The sequence below is a fragment of the Orcinus orca genome, chromosome 5 (assembly GCF_937001465.1).
Source record: "Orcinus orca chromosome 5, mOrcOrc1.1, whole genome shotgun sequence".
Lineage (NCBI taxonomy): Eukaryota > Metazoa > Chordata > Mammalia > Artiodactyla > Delphinidae > Orcinus > Orcinus orca.
The window spans coordinates 137,940,134-137,957,620 of record NC_064563.1 but is presented as its reverse complement, the minus strand read 5'-3'; the positions used below and the strand labels follow the sequence as shown (position 1 = coordinate 137,957,620).

At 38.6% G+C, this 17,487-nt stretch overlaps 1 protein-coding gene across 4 annotated transcripts in view; it reads right to left on the bottom strand.

Moving 5' to 3' along the window:
* The window catches only part of ITSN1 (intersectin 1), a 239,470-nt gene that overhangs the window by 118,254 nt on the left and 103,729 nt on the right, over positions 1–17,487 (bottom strand). For all 4 annotated transcript variants that reach the window (XM_033418238.2, XM_033418235.2, XM_033418237.2 and 1 more), the window contains 5 exons: positions 16,908–17,170; positions 14,594–14,743; positions 14,367–14,507; positions 6,417–6,504; positions 6,143–6,282 (listed from right to left, as the gene is read on the bottom strand). In XM_033418238.2, coding sequence (XP_033274129.1) covers positions 6,143–6,282; positions 6,417–6,504; positions 14,367–14,507; positions 14,594–14,743; positions 16,908–17,170 — 782 coding nt within the window. The remainder of the gene's footprint in view (positions 1–6,142; positions 6,283–6,416; positions 6,505–14,366; positions 14,508–14,593; positions 14,744–16,907; positions 17,171–17,487) is intronic.

Sequence of the window (17,487 nt, the reverse complement as noted above, 5' to 3'; positions counted from 1 at the left end):
CTTCAAAATGAATGAGGCTGCCATGAAAGCAAGTGTCAGAAACCAAGAGCATAAAAGCCTTAGTTAAGCCAAGAACCTCATTTACTGTAACTGGCATTCTCATTTCAACAACAATTCTGTTCCTAGGAGCAATTTTTAGGACAGGTATCATTACAAGCAGAGTTTATATTTCTAACAGCCTCTTGTGTTCAATTTGCAAAGCCCAGATTTCCCAAATATATTAAGGAATATAATTCTTAATTCTGAATTAGTCCTAAATACATTTTTCTAAGAAATAAAATACTATCCCCTTTTGGAATAGTATACTGACTATACTATCTGATGATGAAAATTTGCATATCAACCTAAATAATGACTAAGTGTTGTCTTTCAAATTTTTGCAGCCACATAGCAAATTCAATGATCTAAAATATGCTTGTTATAAAGACTACAGTATACAGTACCTTATCCAGCTTGTAGTTCAGAGCTTTCATCTCACACACACACACACACACACAATTTGTCAAGAGGAAAGATTCACTCATACTCCAATGATGTATAATAACTAATCATTATTAACTTTTATAAAAAAGGATTAGCGCTTCATGGTAAATGCTGTCTTAGACACTGAGGACTCATCTGCACAGGGAAAACTGAAGCACAGAGCTGGAGATGGTTCACCATTCTTAGTTTGAGAAAGATGTGCATTGCCTGAGTAGGGCATGGAGACCTTTAGAAAGAAGTCTAAGTGGATGACACTGCCCAGGAGAACTGCCAGGCACTACAACACTGCCTCCTGCATTGCCACTGACTGGAAGAAAGAAATGCTCCAATGTAAACGCCATTCACGTTAGGACTTGGCCAGCACACAGTGACTAGATGGGAACCAACAAGGACTCAACTTACCAACATGAAACACAATATCTAGCCTCTTTGCCTGGATTCTCTTTATTTGGCTGACAATGGAGCCCTGAAAACTATAAGCTGTACTTTATGTTGCTGCTCTGTTATCACAGTGGTCTTTAAAGTATGGAACATTAAGCTATCAGGGCCAAGGAAAACTGTTACAGTAACTACTAACATTGCCAAAGGCAAGCAGTCAAACGCTGCTGTCTAAAAAGTCCCTACTGGTAATGGTATTTGACACTTGTTAGAGCCACAATTTTACACCTATAGCTAAGCACTGTATATAAGAAAAATAACTATCAGAATGATTCTATGTGCCTAAAAGGTAGACAGATTCTCCAAAAAATGTCGAGAGCTTTAATTTTCCTGTAAAACAAGGTAAAAAGAGAAAAGTCATAGATAAGTGATAATGTTATTTTTTTAATAAATTTATTTATTTTTATTTTTGGCTGCGTTGGGTCTTCGTTGCTGCATGCGGGCTTTCTCTAGTTGCGGCGAGCGGGGGCTTCTCTTTGATGCGGTGCGCAGGCTTCTCTTGTTGCGGAGCATGGGCTCTAGGTGCGCAGGCTTCAGTAGTTGTGGCACACAGACTCAACAGCTGTGGCTCGTGGGCTCTAGAGTACAGGTTCAGTAGTTGTGGCACATGGGCTTAGTTGCTCTGTGGTATGTGGGATCTTCCCGGACCAGGGCTCAAACCCACGTCCCCTGCATTGGCAGGCGGACTCTTAACCACTGTACCACCAGGGAAGTCCCAATAATCAATAATTTTAAATTGATGTTTCTAGGCCATGAACATGAGAAGACTTTTTATTCCTTAGCATGAGAAATATTTGCTGCATATATAACACATTTTAAAAGCAGAAAATTTGATAAACAAATTTGGTCCACTGAATTAAAGCTACTTCAAGAAGGGTTAATTCATCCTGGCAATAATTACTAACAAAATCAACTATTCCTGGTTAAATCATTGGTTAAATTTTTCATTAGATCATCAAAAATTTACTGTTCACACAAAAGGCAGTAAAAATACAAAATCTATCAATTGGGAATTTGAGCACAAAAGCTTCAATATCAGAGTGCTATCATTTCCCCCCTTTTTGCTAGATCTACAAAAGCCAAGTTTATTCCCTCTGTTTCCTTTTTTAAGTAATTCTTCGCTTTGGGTGATAAATTAGAAAGACACTTATGTCTTGGGATCAATTTTGGAAAACATAAATATTGTATCTATAAGGAAGATATCTACCAAAATGCATGGAAAAATAGCCTTTTCTAAAAGGAGAAAAAGAGTCCTCAATTTCCATGATATCAGATAGAAATGTAAAGGTCCAAGATTCTAGAGACCTTATGTTCCACAGCCCTGAATAACACGTCCCCAGAACTGAAGTATGCTTTATATTTTCAGTGGGTTGCTACCAATATGAAACAAATACCTGTTAATCTAACTGCAAAAGTAATTGTTTTCCTCTTTAATTAATGCCTTGAGTTATTTCCATCATTGGTTATCAGATATTGAATTAGGAGGCGTAAGTGCAGTTCTTGTTTGAAGAAAAAAGGAGAGATTCTCAAAAGAATGAATCTCAACTAGACACCTGGTAGACAGAACTAATCCAGACTGCATATTAAAAAAGAATAAGGGCTTCCCTGGTGGCGCAGTGGTTGAGAGTCCGCCTGCCGAAGCAGGGGACACAGGTTCGTGCCCTGGTCCGGGAAGATCCCACATGCCACGGAGCGGCTGGGCCCGTGAGCCATGGCCGCTGAGCCTGCGCGTCCGGAGCCTGTGGCCATTGAGCCTGCGCGTCCGGAGAAGCCACAACAGTGAGAGGTCCGCGTACCGCAAAAAAAAAAAAAAAAAAAAAAAAAGGAAAAAGCATACCTAAACTCTTTCTCATTCAAGAAACTAAATATAATTATACTTCCCAATCCCAGTCTTATGCTTAAGAATCTGGGCTAAAGCAGGGTGCTATTGTTCCCATGACCTTATCCCTAAGGAACTGGACATGACCTTGAGTGTGCATCAAAAGAAGTGAATGGCTTATTGTAAGCGGTTTTGTATCAAAGGAACTATGAGAGTTGGATTTTGCTAAACGGAACCCTCATTTACGGAGCCAGCCATTGAATATAGGTTTAATGTTCCAATCAACTAATTTTAAATCTTTGCACTCCATAAGGTATTTCTCAGTGTCACCATATTAGTTGATAATGAGTGAATTAAACTTTCTTTCTCTAGATGAACACTCTATACGAATATAAAACAATACTAAGTCCGAATTTCTTTTTTCTACTCTCCAGGCTGGTTTCCTTTTAGGAGAGGAAGGTTTAGGATGGAGCAAATTCACACCATCAAATTCGATGTGTGGAATGACTGGGCAGTTGAACTGTTTCACTGTCAGCAAGGTAGAAGTAATTTTTGCATCATTAGTGAAGATGCTGTAAAGGCACTGCTGTATCACGGGAGACATGGAAGAAATCCCAAAGGGTCAGAATGTGGCTCTCTTGGTCCATCACAAGAAACTACAGCTGCTAGTGAATATATGCTCTAAAGTCAGAAAAAAAAAAAGCTTCATATTCTCCAAGGTGACTACAACAAAGAAAAATTGGCAGGAGATACTCAATGGATACTTAAATCTGCCTCTGAGTTGTCTCAATCAAATTATAAATCTTTTGATTCTTCAATGTAACTGTTTCTGCTTTGGTCTCACCAGGTTTGAGAGGAATAATAGAAATAATAACCGTCAGGTAACATAATATAGTCACTAAGTCCTCCAAACGAGTTTTAAATAACAAAACAATATAGCTACATACTGGCTTGTGATTTTGTTTTTTACTCTCCACATTGACTTAAATTTAAAGTAATAATGGAAAACTAAAATAAAAATTACAACAGAAAGGAATGTTCTTATTTTAAAAATAAGTATATTTGGAAAAGGGGCTAGTGGAATAAAGGGCTAAAAAATTAGCCTTTGTATAAGCAACTCTCTGATACTGAAGGCAGCATTAGTCAACTAAACACAGTAACAGTGACAAACACCACATTTTAAGGGTGTTCTCTATAGCAATGACAACAGTAATCCAATAGCCGAAGTACAGCCAAAATAATGTGTAAGTCATCGAGGCGTTATCAAAAATCACCCACCAGGGACACTTCCCGGGTGGTGCAGTGGATAAGACTCTGTGCTTCCCAATGCAGGGGACCTGGGTTCGATCCCTGGTCAGGGAACAAGATCCTACATGCATGCCACAACTAAGAGTTTGCATGTTGCAACTAAGGAGCCCTGGAGCCACAACTAAGGAGTCCACCTGCCAGAACTAAGACCCAGTGCAACCAAAAAAAGAAAAAAATAATTCACAGAATACCCCTTCCCCCTTCCTTCCTTCCTCCCTCCCTTTCTCTCTCTTTCTCTCTCTCTCTCTCTCTCTCTTTCTTTCTTGCCACACTGCAGCTTGTGGGATCTTAGTTTCCCAACCAGGGATCGAACCTGGGCCCCTGGCAGTGAGAGCGCCGAGTCTTAAGCACTGGACCGCCAGGGAATTCATCAGAGTATTATTTTCTAAAATGTGTGAACCTTGTTTTGGGTCGAACTTCTATAGGAAGGAATCTTAAGATTAAGGCAGAAATCTAGAGTACTGCCTGGGTTCAGAAGATACCTGAATACTTAACAGTTTATAATCCAAGAGACTATTAAAAAGGACTACAAGGGCTTCCCTGGTGGCGCAGTGGTTGAGAGTCTGCCTGCCAATGCAGGGGACACGGGTTCGTGCCCTGGGCCGGGAAGATCCCACATGCCACGGAGCGGCTGGGCCCATAAGCCACGGCCGCTGAGCCTGCGCGTCCAGAGCCTGTGCTCCACAACGGGAGAGGCCACAACAGTGAGAGGCCCGCGTATCACAAAAAATAAAAATAAAAAATAAAAAGGACTACAAGCTTGCACTAGTGCCATATTCCTTTTGCTTGAAATAGTGACAAGTCATAAGAGAGTTAACATGTTTCTACTGTACTTATTCTAGAGAAGGAGAACTGATAGCTGTACTTCCAATACTTACATGTGACACAATCATATGTGTACGAATATAGAAAAAAAATATATAGTACATACACACATGTACACAAATACATATTCTGTGTAAGCATGAAAGCAAAAAAAACCCCCAAACACTAAGTTTACTCAAATAATATTTCCCCTAAGATCACTTTCCTGGAATTGTATAATTGAGAAAAGCTTATTACTTATTACTCTGAAAAAACAGTACAAATACTTCAAACTCAAATGTCTAGACAATTTGGCCTAGAATCACAATTCAAAAGTCAACTAAAAATCTCAAATATGCTTTCTAATTTGTTTTTCTATTTCTACTAATGAAGAATAGGATTTTAACTTTTTCCTAGTGTCAAAAGCTAAATTGGTCAGAATCAAGTATAAAGGATTTTAGGTTGGAAAAAGAAAATATTTGAGAAAAACAAGTGTAAAATCCAACTTTTTATAAGAACATAACTGATTAAAAATGCCAATATCTACTTAAATCTACAGTATATGATTGTTATTGATAGGAAATGAGCTGTTTGCACTCCAAGATATTTTATTACAAGATAATAATCATCCTTAAGATGATAAAGTTCTAAAGTTAAATCAAAAGCACCAAATCAGAAAAAGGCTGTGATCTAACTACTTTTACATTCCCTAAGAGCTTTGGCATTTTCCTGAGTTTTACTGTGTAAATATGACAAAACCATACACCACTTCTGCCACAAAGACAAAAGCAATTACTCCATTAAACAATAATATTTTAAAATGTGAGGTGACAAAATAAAGACTTATATTCAAGTACAATCTTGAAGGTAAGAAGTGGAAGAAAAATTCTTAGTTTTAAAAGAGACAACAGTTCCTTTTCAGTAGTCTTCAAAGAACATAAGAAAGATGAAGCTTTTGGAGCCTAGCTTTTGGAAATTCAACTTGATGTAGTTCTCTACATACAAAAGGATGAAGATGTGTAAAAATGTAATTCAGGTAAAAGACAGATGTCATGTTGGGGCCATTCACTCAGCCCTAATTTAGAGATGCCAAATTCATTTTTATATTTTAAAGGAGAATAATTCAACTTAGATTGTTTAATGTTTATCCATAAATGTGAAGGCTTTCATGAAGGCTGACAAACCAGCCTAATAAATTTTTCTGCCTGGGATCAAATATCAGCTAATCATCTGGCCAGTTAGAGAAATTAAAAAGTAAGACATACATGTAGGCACACACAGAATAGTTACCTTCAGCTGATTATTGAAAATATCAATCTCCTGTAGTTTTGATCTAGTTTCTTTCTCCACTTCATCCAGTTGGTCTCGTAGCTGCTGCCGAGCTAGTTCTTTTGCTTCTAAGGCTCTTTTGAGTGTAAGAAGTGAATCTCCTGTTTTAGAAAAACATCGCAAGATAAGAAAAACAAACTGGCAGTGAGGAAAAATGGTTTTTAACGTTCTCATTTCAATTAAGAAAATTATTGCCAGTAAAAAGGGAAAAAGTCAACTTTTATAAAACACCTACTGTGCAAACTGTTCTGCTGAACTTGTTTTAATTGGTCATTGAGTATCTGTTTTTCTGGAATAAGTCTTCCAAGCATTTGCTGAGACTCCTAGGAGAGAAAGAGAACACAGCAATGAATGATGGAGAAAACCACCATGTTTCCTCATCCCTCAAAGACTCTCCTAATCTCAACCTGAATCCTCTACAGTGAAACTGTCAGGGTGGTTTCACAACTCAGCAGAGAAAATGGAAAGCAATGATCTCTCAATTGCACTGGGATCAAATGCAAATGCAGTGACCCTGCTGTTTGCAAACTGACTCAGTAGTTTAAACAGGAACTGTTCTGTCCTGAACTTTGAGCCTTAATAGGGTTGAACTGGATTACCATACACCTGAAGTTGGAAACAGAAATCAAAAAAGGACTTTTAACAATTAGAATCTTAGCTGCCATATATGTTTGTCCAACACTCAGGATAGAGGCACAATTTTAAACAGCTACACAAAAATCTTGAACCAACTATTTTTTAACTGACATAGATAAAAGCTAAACCACATTGTACAAGCCTATTTGGAGTTTTCATGGGTGACTTGACAAGCAATTGTATTTGCCTAAGTTCAGCTGAAATTATTCAATATAGTTTCTACACATTTTAGAAAAAGGACAGATTTTCCAGGCTTTATTAAGGAATATTTGACTTTTATTTTTACTCTGATTTGAGAAAAAAATCTCTGTATATTAACTTTTGGTTTGAAAAAATTAAAATGTCAATTAAAAATTTTCACTAGAGGCTAAGAACCAGTCCCTTTCTGGAACAACCACCTTTAGATATAGACTAGCTTGTGTGTAATAAATCTTTGTGTACTATATGTCTGAACAGTAGATACAGTTCAATGGAGAGGATTTGGTAGCATCTTCTCATATGAATAATCCACACAAACACATATACCCCCCATCCCCCAAAATTTGAACAAAACAATACAAAAGTCGATCATTTTCCCAAAAAAGCATAGCCAACTAAGCTTCTCCTCTTGTTCTCCTTGCTAAATTAAGGCAAGGCCTCTTACCCAATCCCAAAGATTCTTTCCTGAACCAGGACAAACAATGAAGGATCAAGATGAAGCCTGGCTCAGATCACTCAGATTGTTTCATTTATTTAAACGTTACTTTTAAATGGACTACCTGAGTTTCAAAAATAGGTCAAACCAATATGAAGGGCTACCTGACTCATTTGCAGAGCAAGAATTTGCTAATTACTGTAAAGAAAGGAAACAGATTTCTCACGGCCTACTATGTACCTGCCTTTCTTCAAACCATGTATTATTTTTAACTTCACTACTTTTTCAGGAAACTTGATTGGTATTTTATTATCAATAACAATATACTAAGCATCAATCTTAAATAATAAAAATATGTTTGGACACAGAGCATTCAGTGAGATAATAAACACATGGCCTTCACTCCTAAATTTTCAACGGAATATTTTATGAAACTTCTCATAAATAGTTAATGAAAGACACAGAAAAACAGTTACCACAGAAAAGAATACACTTTTAAAAGGTGCATGCATTTTAAAGTATTTTCAAACAATTTCTAGCAGTGAACTTCTGATACTGTTTACATTATACGTCATATCTTAATATCTCAAATTGATTAGGACTTCAGTGATAATCAGTAAGGACACAGAAGACATGAACGACATCATGAAACAACTTGATCGACTGACATTTACAGGACACCCTACCCAACTTCAACAGAGTACACATTCTTTACAAGTGCACATGGAATATTCACCAAGACAGATCAAATGCTGGGCCATAACATAAGTCTCAATAAACTTAAAAGGGTTAAAATCATACAGAGTATGTTCACAGATCATATCATAAATAAATCAGAAATCAATAAGACAAATGGAAAAAAAATCCGAGCATTTGGAAACTAAACAGCATAATTCTAAATAATCCATCAAAGAAATGACAAAGGAAATTTTAAAAAAGGTTTTGAATTGAGTGGATTTAAAAATACAACATATTCATATGGCTATGACAATGCTTTGAAGGAATTATATAGCTTAAAATGTTATACATTATCAGAAATGAAGAAAGATCCAAACTCAATAATTTAAGCTTCCTCTTTACGAGGCTAGAAAAAAGCAAATCAAACCCAAAATAAAGAGATGGAAGGAAATAATAAGAAGCCTAAGTCAATGAAATAGAAAACAGACACACCACAGAGAAAAAAAAAAAATCTATAAAATCAAAACCTTTTTTAAAAAAACCAATCAATAAACCCAATATGCTCCTAGCTAGATTGATGGAGTAAAGGAGGAAGAGGGGAAGAGAGAGGAGGAAGAGAAGGAGAAAGGGGAGGGAGAGAAGGAAGAAGGAGAGGAGGAATTGGAGTGGGAGAGAAAAGATACAAATTCCCAATATCAGGAATGAAAGAAGTAAAATCACTACAGATACTACAGACTTGCAAAGAATAATAAGATAATATTATAAACAATTTTATACAAATAAATTTGTTAACTTAGATGAAATGTTCAAATTCATTGCAAGATACAAAATTATCAAAACAGACCAGAGAACAAATAGAAAACTGGAATAGCCTTGTGTCAATATCTATTGAATAAATTTTGCAATTAGAAGTTCTACCACAAACAAGACTCCAGACCCAGAAGGCTTCACTAGTGAATGCCACCAAAAATTTAAGGAAGAAACACAGTTAACCCTCAGTATCCATGGGGGATTGGTTCCAGGATCCTCTCAAGAGCAAAATCTGAGATTGCTCAAGTCCCTTATATTAAAATGGCATAGTGCAATCAGCCTCCCGAATCCTTTAATCTGCACATTTGGACCAACTGATCTGATACTGGAACCAGATAGCTATTCCAGGGGGTGAGAGAAAGTTTTATAGAAATATACAGGATTTTAAGAGACAAGCTGATGGGGTTAGCTAGGAAGGCAGTGTAGTGTCAAGGTTGAGGTTGGATGTAAAGTCTTGAAGTCACATAGATCTGGATTCGAATTTGGATTCCTGTTTCCCAGCTAGAAACTGAATGCCAGAAACTGATTCTAGAATGTTCCCTTCTCGAATCTTCACTTTCTCACGTATAACATGAGAGTAATGATAGTGCCCTTACCAGATTACTGTGGGACTCTATTAAATATCCACATTAAGGTCTTAGCACTGAGCACACTGGCACATGCCAGGCTTTGGATAAATGGTAGCTACCACTACAGTCAGTCCACCATATCTGGATTCAACCAGCCTAGGATCGAATTTCAATTCAAATATGCCAATATGGAAGAACTACTGTACTATCGGTTTTACATAAAGGACTTGGAGCACCCACAGATTTTGGTATCCCCAGGCAACTTGGAACCAGTGCCCCCACAGATATCAAGGAAAGACTACCATCATATATTTTTAGAAACTAAAAGAGAAAAGAATACCCTACAGCTTAGTTTCTTATTTATTACCCTGATACCAAAGCTAGACAAGGACATTATGAGAAATCGATAAACTAATATCCTTCAAGAATTTCAATAGAGACCCCTAATAACAGCAAGTTGAATCCAGCAAAATGTTTGTTAAACAATAATACACCATGACCAAGTGCAGTTTACCCCAAGAATGGAAGGTTGGTTTAACATTCAAATATCACCATATTAACAAAATAAAGGAGAAAAAAACCACATAAACATCTCAGTAAATGCAGGAAAAAAGAATATGACCCAATTCAACACCCATTCATGATAAAAACTGTCAGCAAACAAGGAAAAAAAGGGAAGTCCCTCACCCTAAAAAGGGCATCAATCAGGGCTTCCCTGGTGGCGCAGTGGTTGAGAGTCCGCCTGCTGATGCAGGGGACACGGGTTCGTGCCCCGGTCCGGGAAGATCCCACATGCCGCGGAGCGGCTGGGCCCGTGAGCCATGGCCGCTGAGCCTGCGCTTTCGGAGCCTGTGCTCCACAATGGGAGAGGCCACAACAGTGAGAGGCCCGTGTACCGCAAAAAAAAAAAAGGGCATCAATCAAAAAAAACCCTACAGTTAACATCATACTTCATGGTGAGAGCAATGCTTTGCTCCTAAGATCAAGAACAAGACTCTCACCACTTCTATTCAACATAGTACTAGAGGTTGTAATCAACGCAGTTAAGACAAAAAAAGAAATAAAAGGTGTATAGATTGGAAAAAAAAAAGTTATGGTGGCACAGTGGTGAAGACTCCATGCTCCCAATGCAGGGGGCCCGGGTTCAACCCCTAGTCAGGGAACTAGAACCCACATGCATGCCACAACTAAGAGTTCGCATGCCACAATTGAGAAGCCCGCCTGCCACAACTAAGACCTTGCCACAACTAAGACCTGGCGCAACCAAATGAATAAATAAATATTAAAAAAAAAAAAGAAAAAGAAGAAATAAAGTTATCCTTATTCACAATGTTTATGCATGTAGAAATTCTAAGGAAGCTACAATAAAGCTATTAGAACTAATAAATGAGTTAGGCAATATCACACATATAATGTCAATATATGAAAATGAATTCTGGTTCTATATACTGGCATCAAACAACTGTAAATTGAAATTAAAATATGTAATACACAATAGCATCAAAAACCTTGAAATTAGGGCTAAACTTTACAAAATATGTACAAGACTTGTACACTGAAAACTACAAAACACTGCTGTAAGAAACTTGTAACAACCCAAATAAAATTAAGAGATATACTATTAAGACTCAGTATTGTTAAGATGTCAATTCTTCCCATACTGATCTATAAATTCAATGGAATTCCAATAAAAACTCTAAGAACTTTTGTAAAAACTGACATGATGATTTTAAAAGCTTCTGTGGAAATGTAAAGGACCTAAAATAGCCAAAATAATTTAAAGAAAAATATTGAAGAACTCACACTACCTGATTTCAAAAATTATTATAAAACTAAAATTATCAACAGAGTGAAATACTGGTGAAAGGATAGACATAGATCAAAGGAACAGAAGAGAATCTAGAAAAGATTTTTTACAAATGTGGTTAATTGATTATCAACAAGCTACCAAGGCAATTCAATGGGGGAAAAGGACAGTGTTTTTAATAAATGTTGGTAGAACAACTGGGTGTTGGTATGGAAAAAAACGAACCTCACCCCTTACCTTACACTTAAGTAAAAACCAACCTGAAATGAATCACAGACCTAAACATGTAATATAAAAGGGTAAAACTTCTGGAAGAAAAGATAAGAGAAAATATCTGCAATCTTGGGATAGTCAAAGATTTCTTGCATCGAACACGGAAAGTATAAACCATAAAAGAAAAAAATGAATAAATTGAACTTTCCCAAAATTAAACACGTCTGCCCTTTAAAGAACACCATTACAAAAATGAAAAGGTAAGCCACAGACTGGGCGAAAATGTTTGCAAAACATCTATCTGACAAAGGACTTCTGGGACTTCCCTGGTGGCACAGTGGTTAAGATTCCACGTCCCTAATGCAGAGGGCCCAGGTTCAATCCCTGGTCAGGGAACTAGATCCCACATGCATGCCGCAACTAAGAGTTTGCATGCCACAACTAAGGAGCCGGCAAGCTGCAACTAAGGAGCCCTCCTGCCACAACTAAGGAGCACACGTGCCACAACTAAGGAGCCAGCGAGCCACAATTAAGGAGCCTGTGAGCTGCAACTAAGGAGCCTGCCTGACACAACTAAGACCCGGCACAACCAAATAAATAAATATTTTTTTAAAAAAGGATTTCTTACAAGAATATATAAAGAACTTTGATAATATGCTAAACAACCTACTAAAAAATGAGCTAAAGATTTTTTCACAAAAGACACACAGAAGAAGATGCACACTAATACACATATGAAACAATGACCAACATCATTAGCCTTCAGGAAAATGCAAATTAAAGCCAAATGAGATATTGTTACACACCCACCAGAGATGTTAAAATTAAAAATAATGGCAATACCAAGTGTTGACAAGAATGAGGAACAACTGAAGGACTCATACACTCCTGGTGAGAATGTAAAATGGTACAACCACTTTGCAAACAATTTGATAGTTCCTGATAGGGTTAAGCACATACTTACATGACATAGTAATTCCACTCCTAAAATTTAACCAAGAGAAATAAAACACATTTCCACATAAAGATGTATAAGTAAATACTCATTGCAGCTTTATTCATAAAAGTCCCAAACCAGGGACTTCCCTGGTGGCACAGTGGTTAGGAATCTGCCTGCTGGTGCAGGGGACACGGGTTTGATCCCTGGTCTGGGAAGATCCCACATGCCGCAGAGCAACTGAGCCCTTGCACCACAACTACTGAGCCTGCGCTCTAGAGCCCGCGAGCCACAACTACTGAGCCCGCGCGCCTAGAGCCCGTGCTCCGCAACGAGAAGCCACTGCAATGAGAAGCCCGCACACTGCAACAAAGAGTAGCCCCTGCTCGCTGCAGCTAGAGAAGGCCTGCGCACAGCGATGAAGACCCAACGCAGCCAAAAATAAATTAAAAAAAAAAACAGTCCCAAGCTGGAAAAAAACCTACATGTCCCTCAACAGGTGAGGGGATAAATAAGGAAATACTACTCAGTGATGAAAAGGAACAAACAACTGATTCAGTCAACAATATGGATAAATCTCAAAAAAAGCATGCAGAGAGGAAGAAGCTGAAATAAAAGTCACAATGTTCAAGGGACTTCCCCGGTGGGGCAGTGGTTAAGAATCCACCTGCCAATGCAGGGGACACAGGTTCGAGCCCTGGTCCGGGATGATCCCACATGCTGTGGAGCAACTAAGCCCGTGCGCCACAACTACTGAGCCTGCGCTCTACAGCCCATGAGCCACAGCTACTGAGCCCGCATGCCTAAAGCCTGTGCTCCGCAACAAGAGAAGCCACCCAATGAGAAGCCTGAGCACCGCAATGAAGAGTAGCTCCCGCTCGCCGTAACTAGAGCAAGCCCTCGTGCAGCAACAAAGACCCAACGCAGCCTAAATAAATAAATAAAAAGAAAGAAAGAAAACGTCTCTGAGAACACAGAGGTTTTAAAACGACTTACAAAAAAAAGTCACAATGCTCAAAACTGATCATATTTCATGATGATATGCAGAACAATATCTACATGAATTTGATGCCCCCTAGCTCAACACTTGAAACCAAACCAGGTGATACTGTAACAACTTGGTGGTCAAGGTTGTATAGGTAATAAAATGAAAGCAGAACTGCTTAGAGTACTCCACTGTCTCCAACTGTTGTGTATACATACATTTCTGGAACTCCCCCTAATATACTTAACTGCACTTCTTTATTGTGCTCATCACGGTAAAGCCAAAGTCCCATGAATGGACTATAGGCCCTGTGTGATCCAGCCCCCACTTGCTCCAACCATAGTGGTCTCCTTGCTGTAACTGGCATCCCAGAGACCAGCTACAGCCTCAGGTCTTCTGCACTATTGTTTCCCTACCTATAACTTGCTCTGCCAGATATTCACATGGCTCAGCCACTCATCTCTTTCAAGTCTTTGCTCAAAAAGCATGTTCAGAGAGAGGTCTGTCCTGACCACATTACTCAAAATCACAGCTCTCCTTACTACTGGGGACTCTCTTCCCTGCTTGCTCTCCAGAGCAACTTTTCATCTTCTAATAGAGTACATACTTGTTATTTTATTAGTGCTTGTCTCCCCTGCAAACAGAAGGTAAGCTCTGTGAGGGCGGGGTTCCTGTCTCTGCTGTCCACTGCTGGATCCTCAGTGCTTACCAGAGCTTGCATTGAGCTGGCATGTAGCAGTCTCGGCAAGTGTGCTGAGTTACTAGACAACCTATTTTCAGGCAACGACCTTATCTACTTCATCTTGGCTTCCCAGTGCCTATTAGATGCTTGATGTTTGTTGAGTGAATAAATGAATGAGATGAATCAGAGAAAGGCATGTAAGCCGAAAAGCTTTTAAGGGACATATTTTCTCACCTGTAATTGTTGCTGTAGGTGGGTGATTTCAGCAATTCTCAACTCTCTAGATTTGTTTGTGCTCTCAATTTCTTGCCTTTGGGTTGTCAATCGACATCTGATATCTTGAAGTTTTCCTTCCAGTTGATGCTTCTTATCATTCTTTAACAAATGAAAAATAATAAGAATTATTAGCATTTTAATGGTTCAATGTAAGTAGATTCCCAAAGCATAATCAAACTACTCACTAGAGCTTCTAATTCAAATTCCAAAGTCTTTTTCTTTGCTTTCAGCACAACTATGTCCTCTTGTTCTTTGTTTCTTTGATTTAATAGTTCTTGTCTTCGATTCCGTTCCCATTCAAGCTGTCGTTGCCTTTCAAGCTCCCGTTTTGCAGCCTATGACATACACAGACGATTTATTAATTCTTCAGTTCTTACACTCTTCAAGGTCTCTTAGTAAGCATTACATCTAGTAAGTCTTTTCTTTTAGGGGTGAAATATTATTAAACATTACAAGAAATTTTTATTTTAATATAGCAGAAAAATTTTATACAAATATAATATTCCTTCTATGGGAAAACAGAGAATATTGAGAAAGGCTATTATATTTACATGAGCTGAGAACAGACTGGATTGTTTCACCACTGACATTCAATTCTTTACGCTGCTAAGGATGCTTGGTGTGCTAAAATAAGCTGCTCTTCCTTATTTACCGACTCATAAAAAACAAGGAAAATTAATCTAGTAAAATCAAGCCAAAAACCCCAGAACAAAAAACAAAACAAAAAAAGCTTTCTTCCATCAAACAAGTAATTATTATTTCTTCTGTCACATGAGAGATTATTATTTGTCTCAAGCTTTAAAAGTGTGTAACCCCCATCTCCCTAATCATTCATTTCCTTTTTAGCACAGAAGGTTCTGTAATTTCTCTGGCAATGTCAGCTCTCTTCAACGCTGACTCTGATGGCTGCTAGGCAGAGTAACTGTGGGAGCACCTGGCACTCTTTATCGTATTGTAATTGCTTCTTACATACCTGTGCTCCAACTACACTGTAAGGGCCTGGAGGACAGGTGGAGTTCCTGTTTATCACCATATCTCCAGGGACTATCAATGCCTGGCACATGGTAAATGTCAATTAAATAATCTTGAATAAACACTCTAAAATACTTTTTTTTTTTTAAAACACTGAAGAAGGAAAGGCTGTCTACCTTTTGGTTGTCATCCTGGAAATGAAAATCCTGTTAGTATCTGTGTGTGTCTGCCCGAATGAAAGGGAGCTTATAGCTACAAGTTTTCTAAAGCAATCATCAGGAGATGAAACCAAAGTATTATTTTTTTATAAAGACAAATCCCCCATCTTTAAAATACATTTTATCCACACAAGAGAATCATGTCATTGCTTCTGTAACAATATACTAGGACTTCCCTGGTGGCGCAGTGGTTAAGAATCCACCTGCCAATGCAGGGGACACAGGTTCGAGCCCTGGTCCAGGAGGACTCCACATGCCATGGAGCAACTAAGCCCATGCACCACAACTACTGAGTCTGCACTCTAGAGCCCGCGAGCCACAACTACTGAGCCCGTGTGCCACAACTACTGAAGCCTGTGTGCCTAGAGCCCGTGCTCCACAACAAGAGCAGCCACCACAATGAGAAGCCCATGCACCGCAACAAAGAGTAGCCCGCACGCAGCAATGAAGACCCAATGCAGCCATAAATTAATTAATTAATTAAAAAAAAACAATATACTAAAATTGGAAAGACAGACAGGAGATAGGCTTGGCCCCTATCCAGGTATGGCACCAAATTTAGGAAGCCATCCATAAAATACAGTGAAGATTACTAGACATATTTTCTAAAGTGGAAAAAGAAAAAGATGCAGAACAATAAAATTAGCGTGATACCATTACAGTGGTTTCATAAAACAATTTCAACTAAACCTTCAACCTCCCCACCATATAAACCTTTTTGTTTCTATATTTGTATGTGAATGCAGAAAAAAGGCTAGAAAAAAATACTTAACTGCTATCAGTGGTTTGTTACAAGACTGTATTATCAAAAACTTGTACATGAATGTTCATAGCAAGAGTATTCAAAATAGCCAAAAAGTAGAAACAACTCAAATGTCCACCAACTGATGAATGGATAAATTTAAAATGTGGTCTATCCATATAATGGAATACTATTCAAACACAAAAAGGAATAAAGTAATGATTCACGCTACAACTTAGCGTGAAAACATGCTAATCGAAAGCCAGACACAAAAGGCCACATATTATGTGAATCCACTTATACAAAATGTCCAGAATAGGCTAACCTATGGAGAGAGAAAGGAAATTCGAGGTTGTTAAGGGCAGGAGGAGAGGGAATGGGGAGTAACCGCTTAATGGGTAAAGAGTTTCTTTTTGGGGTCATGAATTAGTGGTGACGGTTGCACAATTTTGTGAATAACTAAAACTACTGAATTGTAAAAAGAAAAAAAGACTGTGTTAATATATTACTTAAACAGCTCTGGAAGAGCACGCATGTTCATGACGGGGCTGCTCCCCAGCTGCTCACCTCTCGCCTCTCGATTTCTTTCCTGCGCTCCTCCTCTCTCTGACGTTCTAGCTCCCGCTGCTTTTCCAGCTGCTTCTCCAGCTCCAGTTGCCTCTTGCGCTCCTGTTCCTGGCGTTCCCGCTCCTTCCTCTCCTGCTCCGCCCTCTCCAGCTGGGCCAGGCGCTCTTGTTCTTTGCGCTGCTGCTCCAAGAGCGCTTGTCTCCGTTTCTCCAGCTCCAGATTGCCACGTTCAAAGTTCTCACGCTTCTTATCTTCAAAGGTTACTTTAAAACAAGACGTAACGATTAGGAAAAGCCATGATTTTCAACATAGTATTTTCAAAGGGAAAACTCAATGGCATATTGGAAATGTGTAGTGTACCTGCAAACCTGAACTCCCAAAGCTTCTTTCTCACCTGTGCCCTCACTGATAAACACTATGAACGTGCCCTTAACCCAGCTTCTTGCTTATATACTCTCCCCTCCAGATGAACCACATCATAGTGTTCAAAATGCCAAACGCGGTTTTGGAATAATCTTTTGACAGCAGTTCTGCATCATCACCCAACCTCCATACCTTCCCTGTCACTCTACCCTTTCCC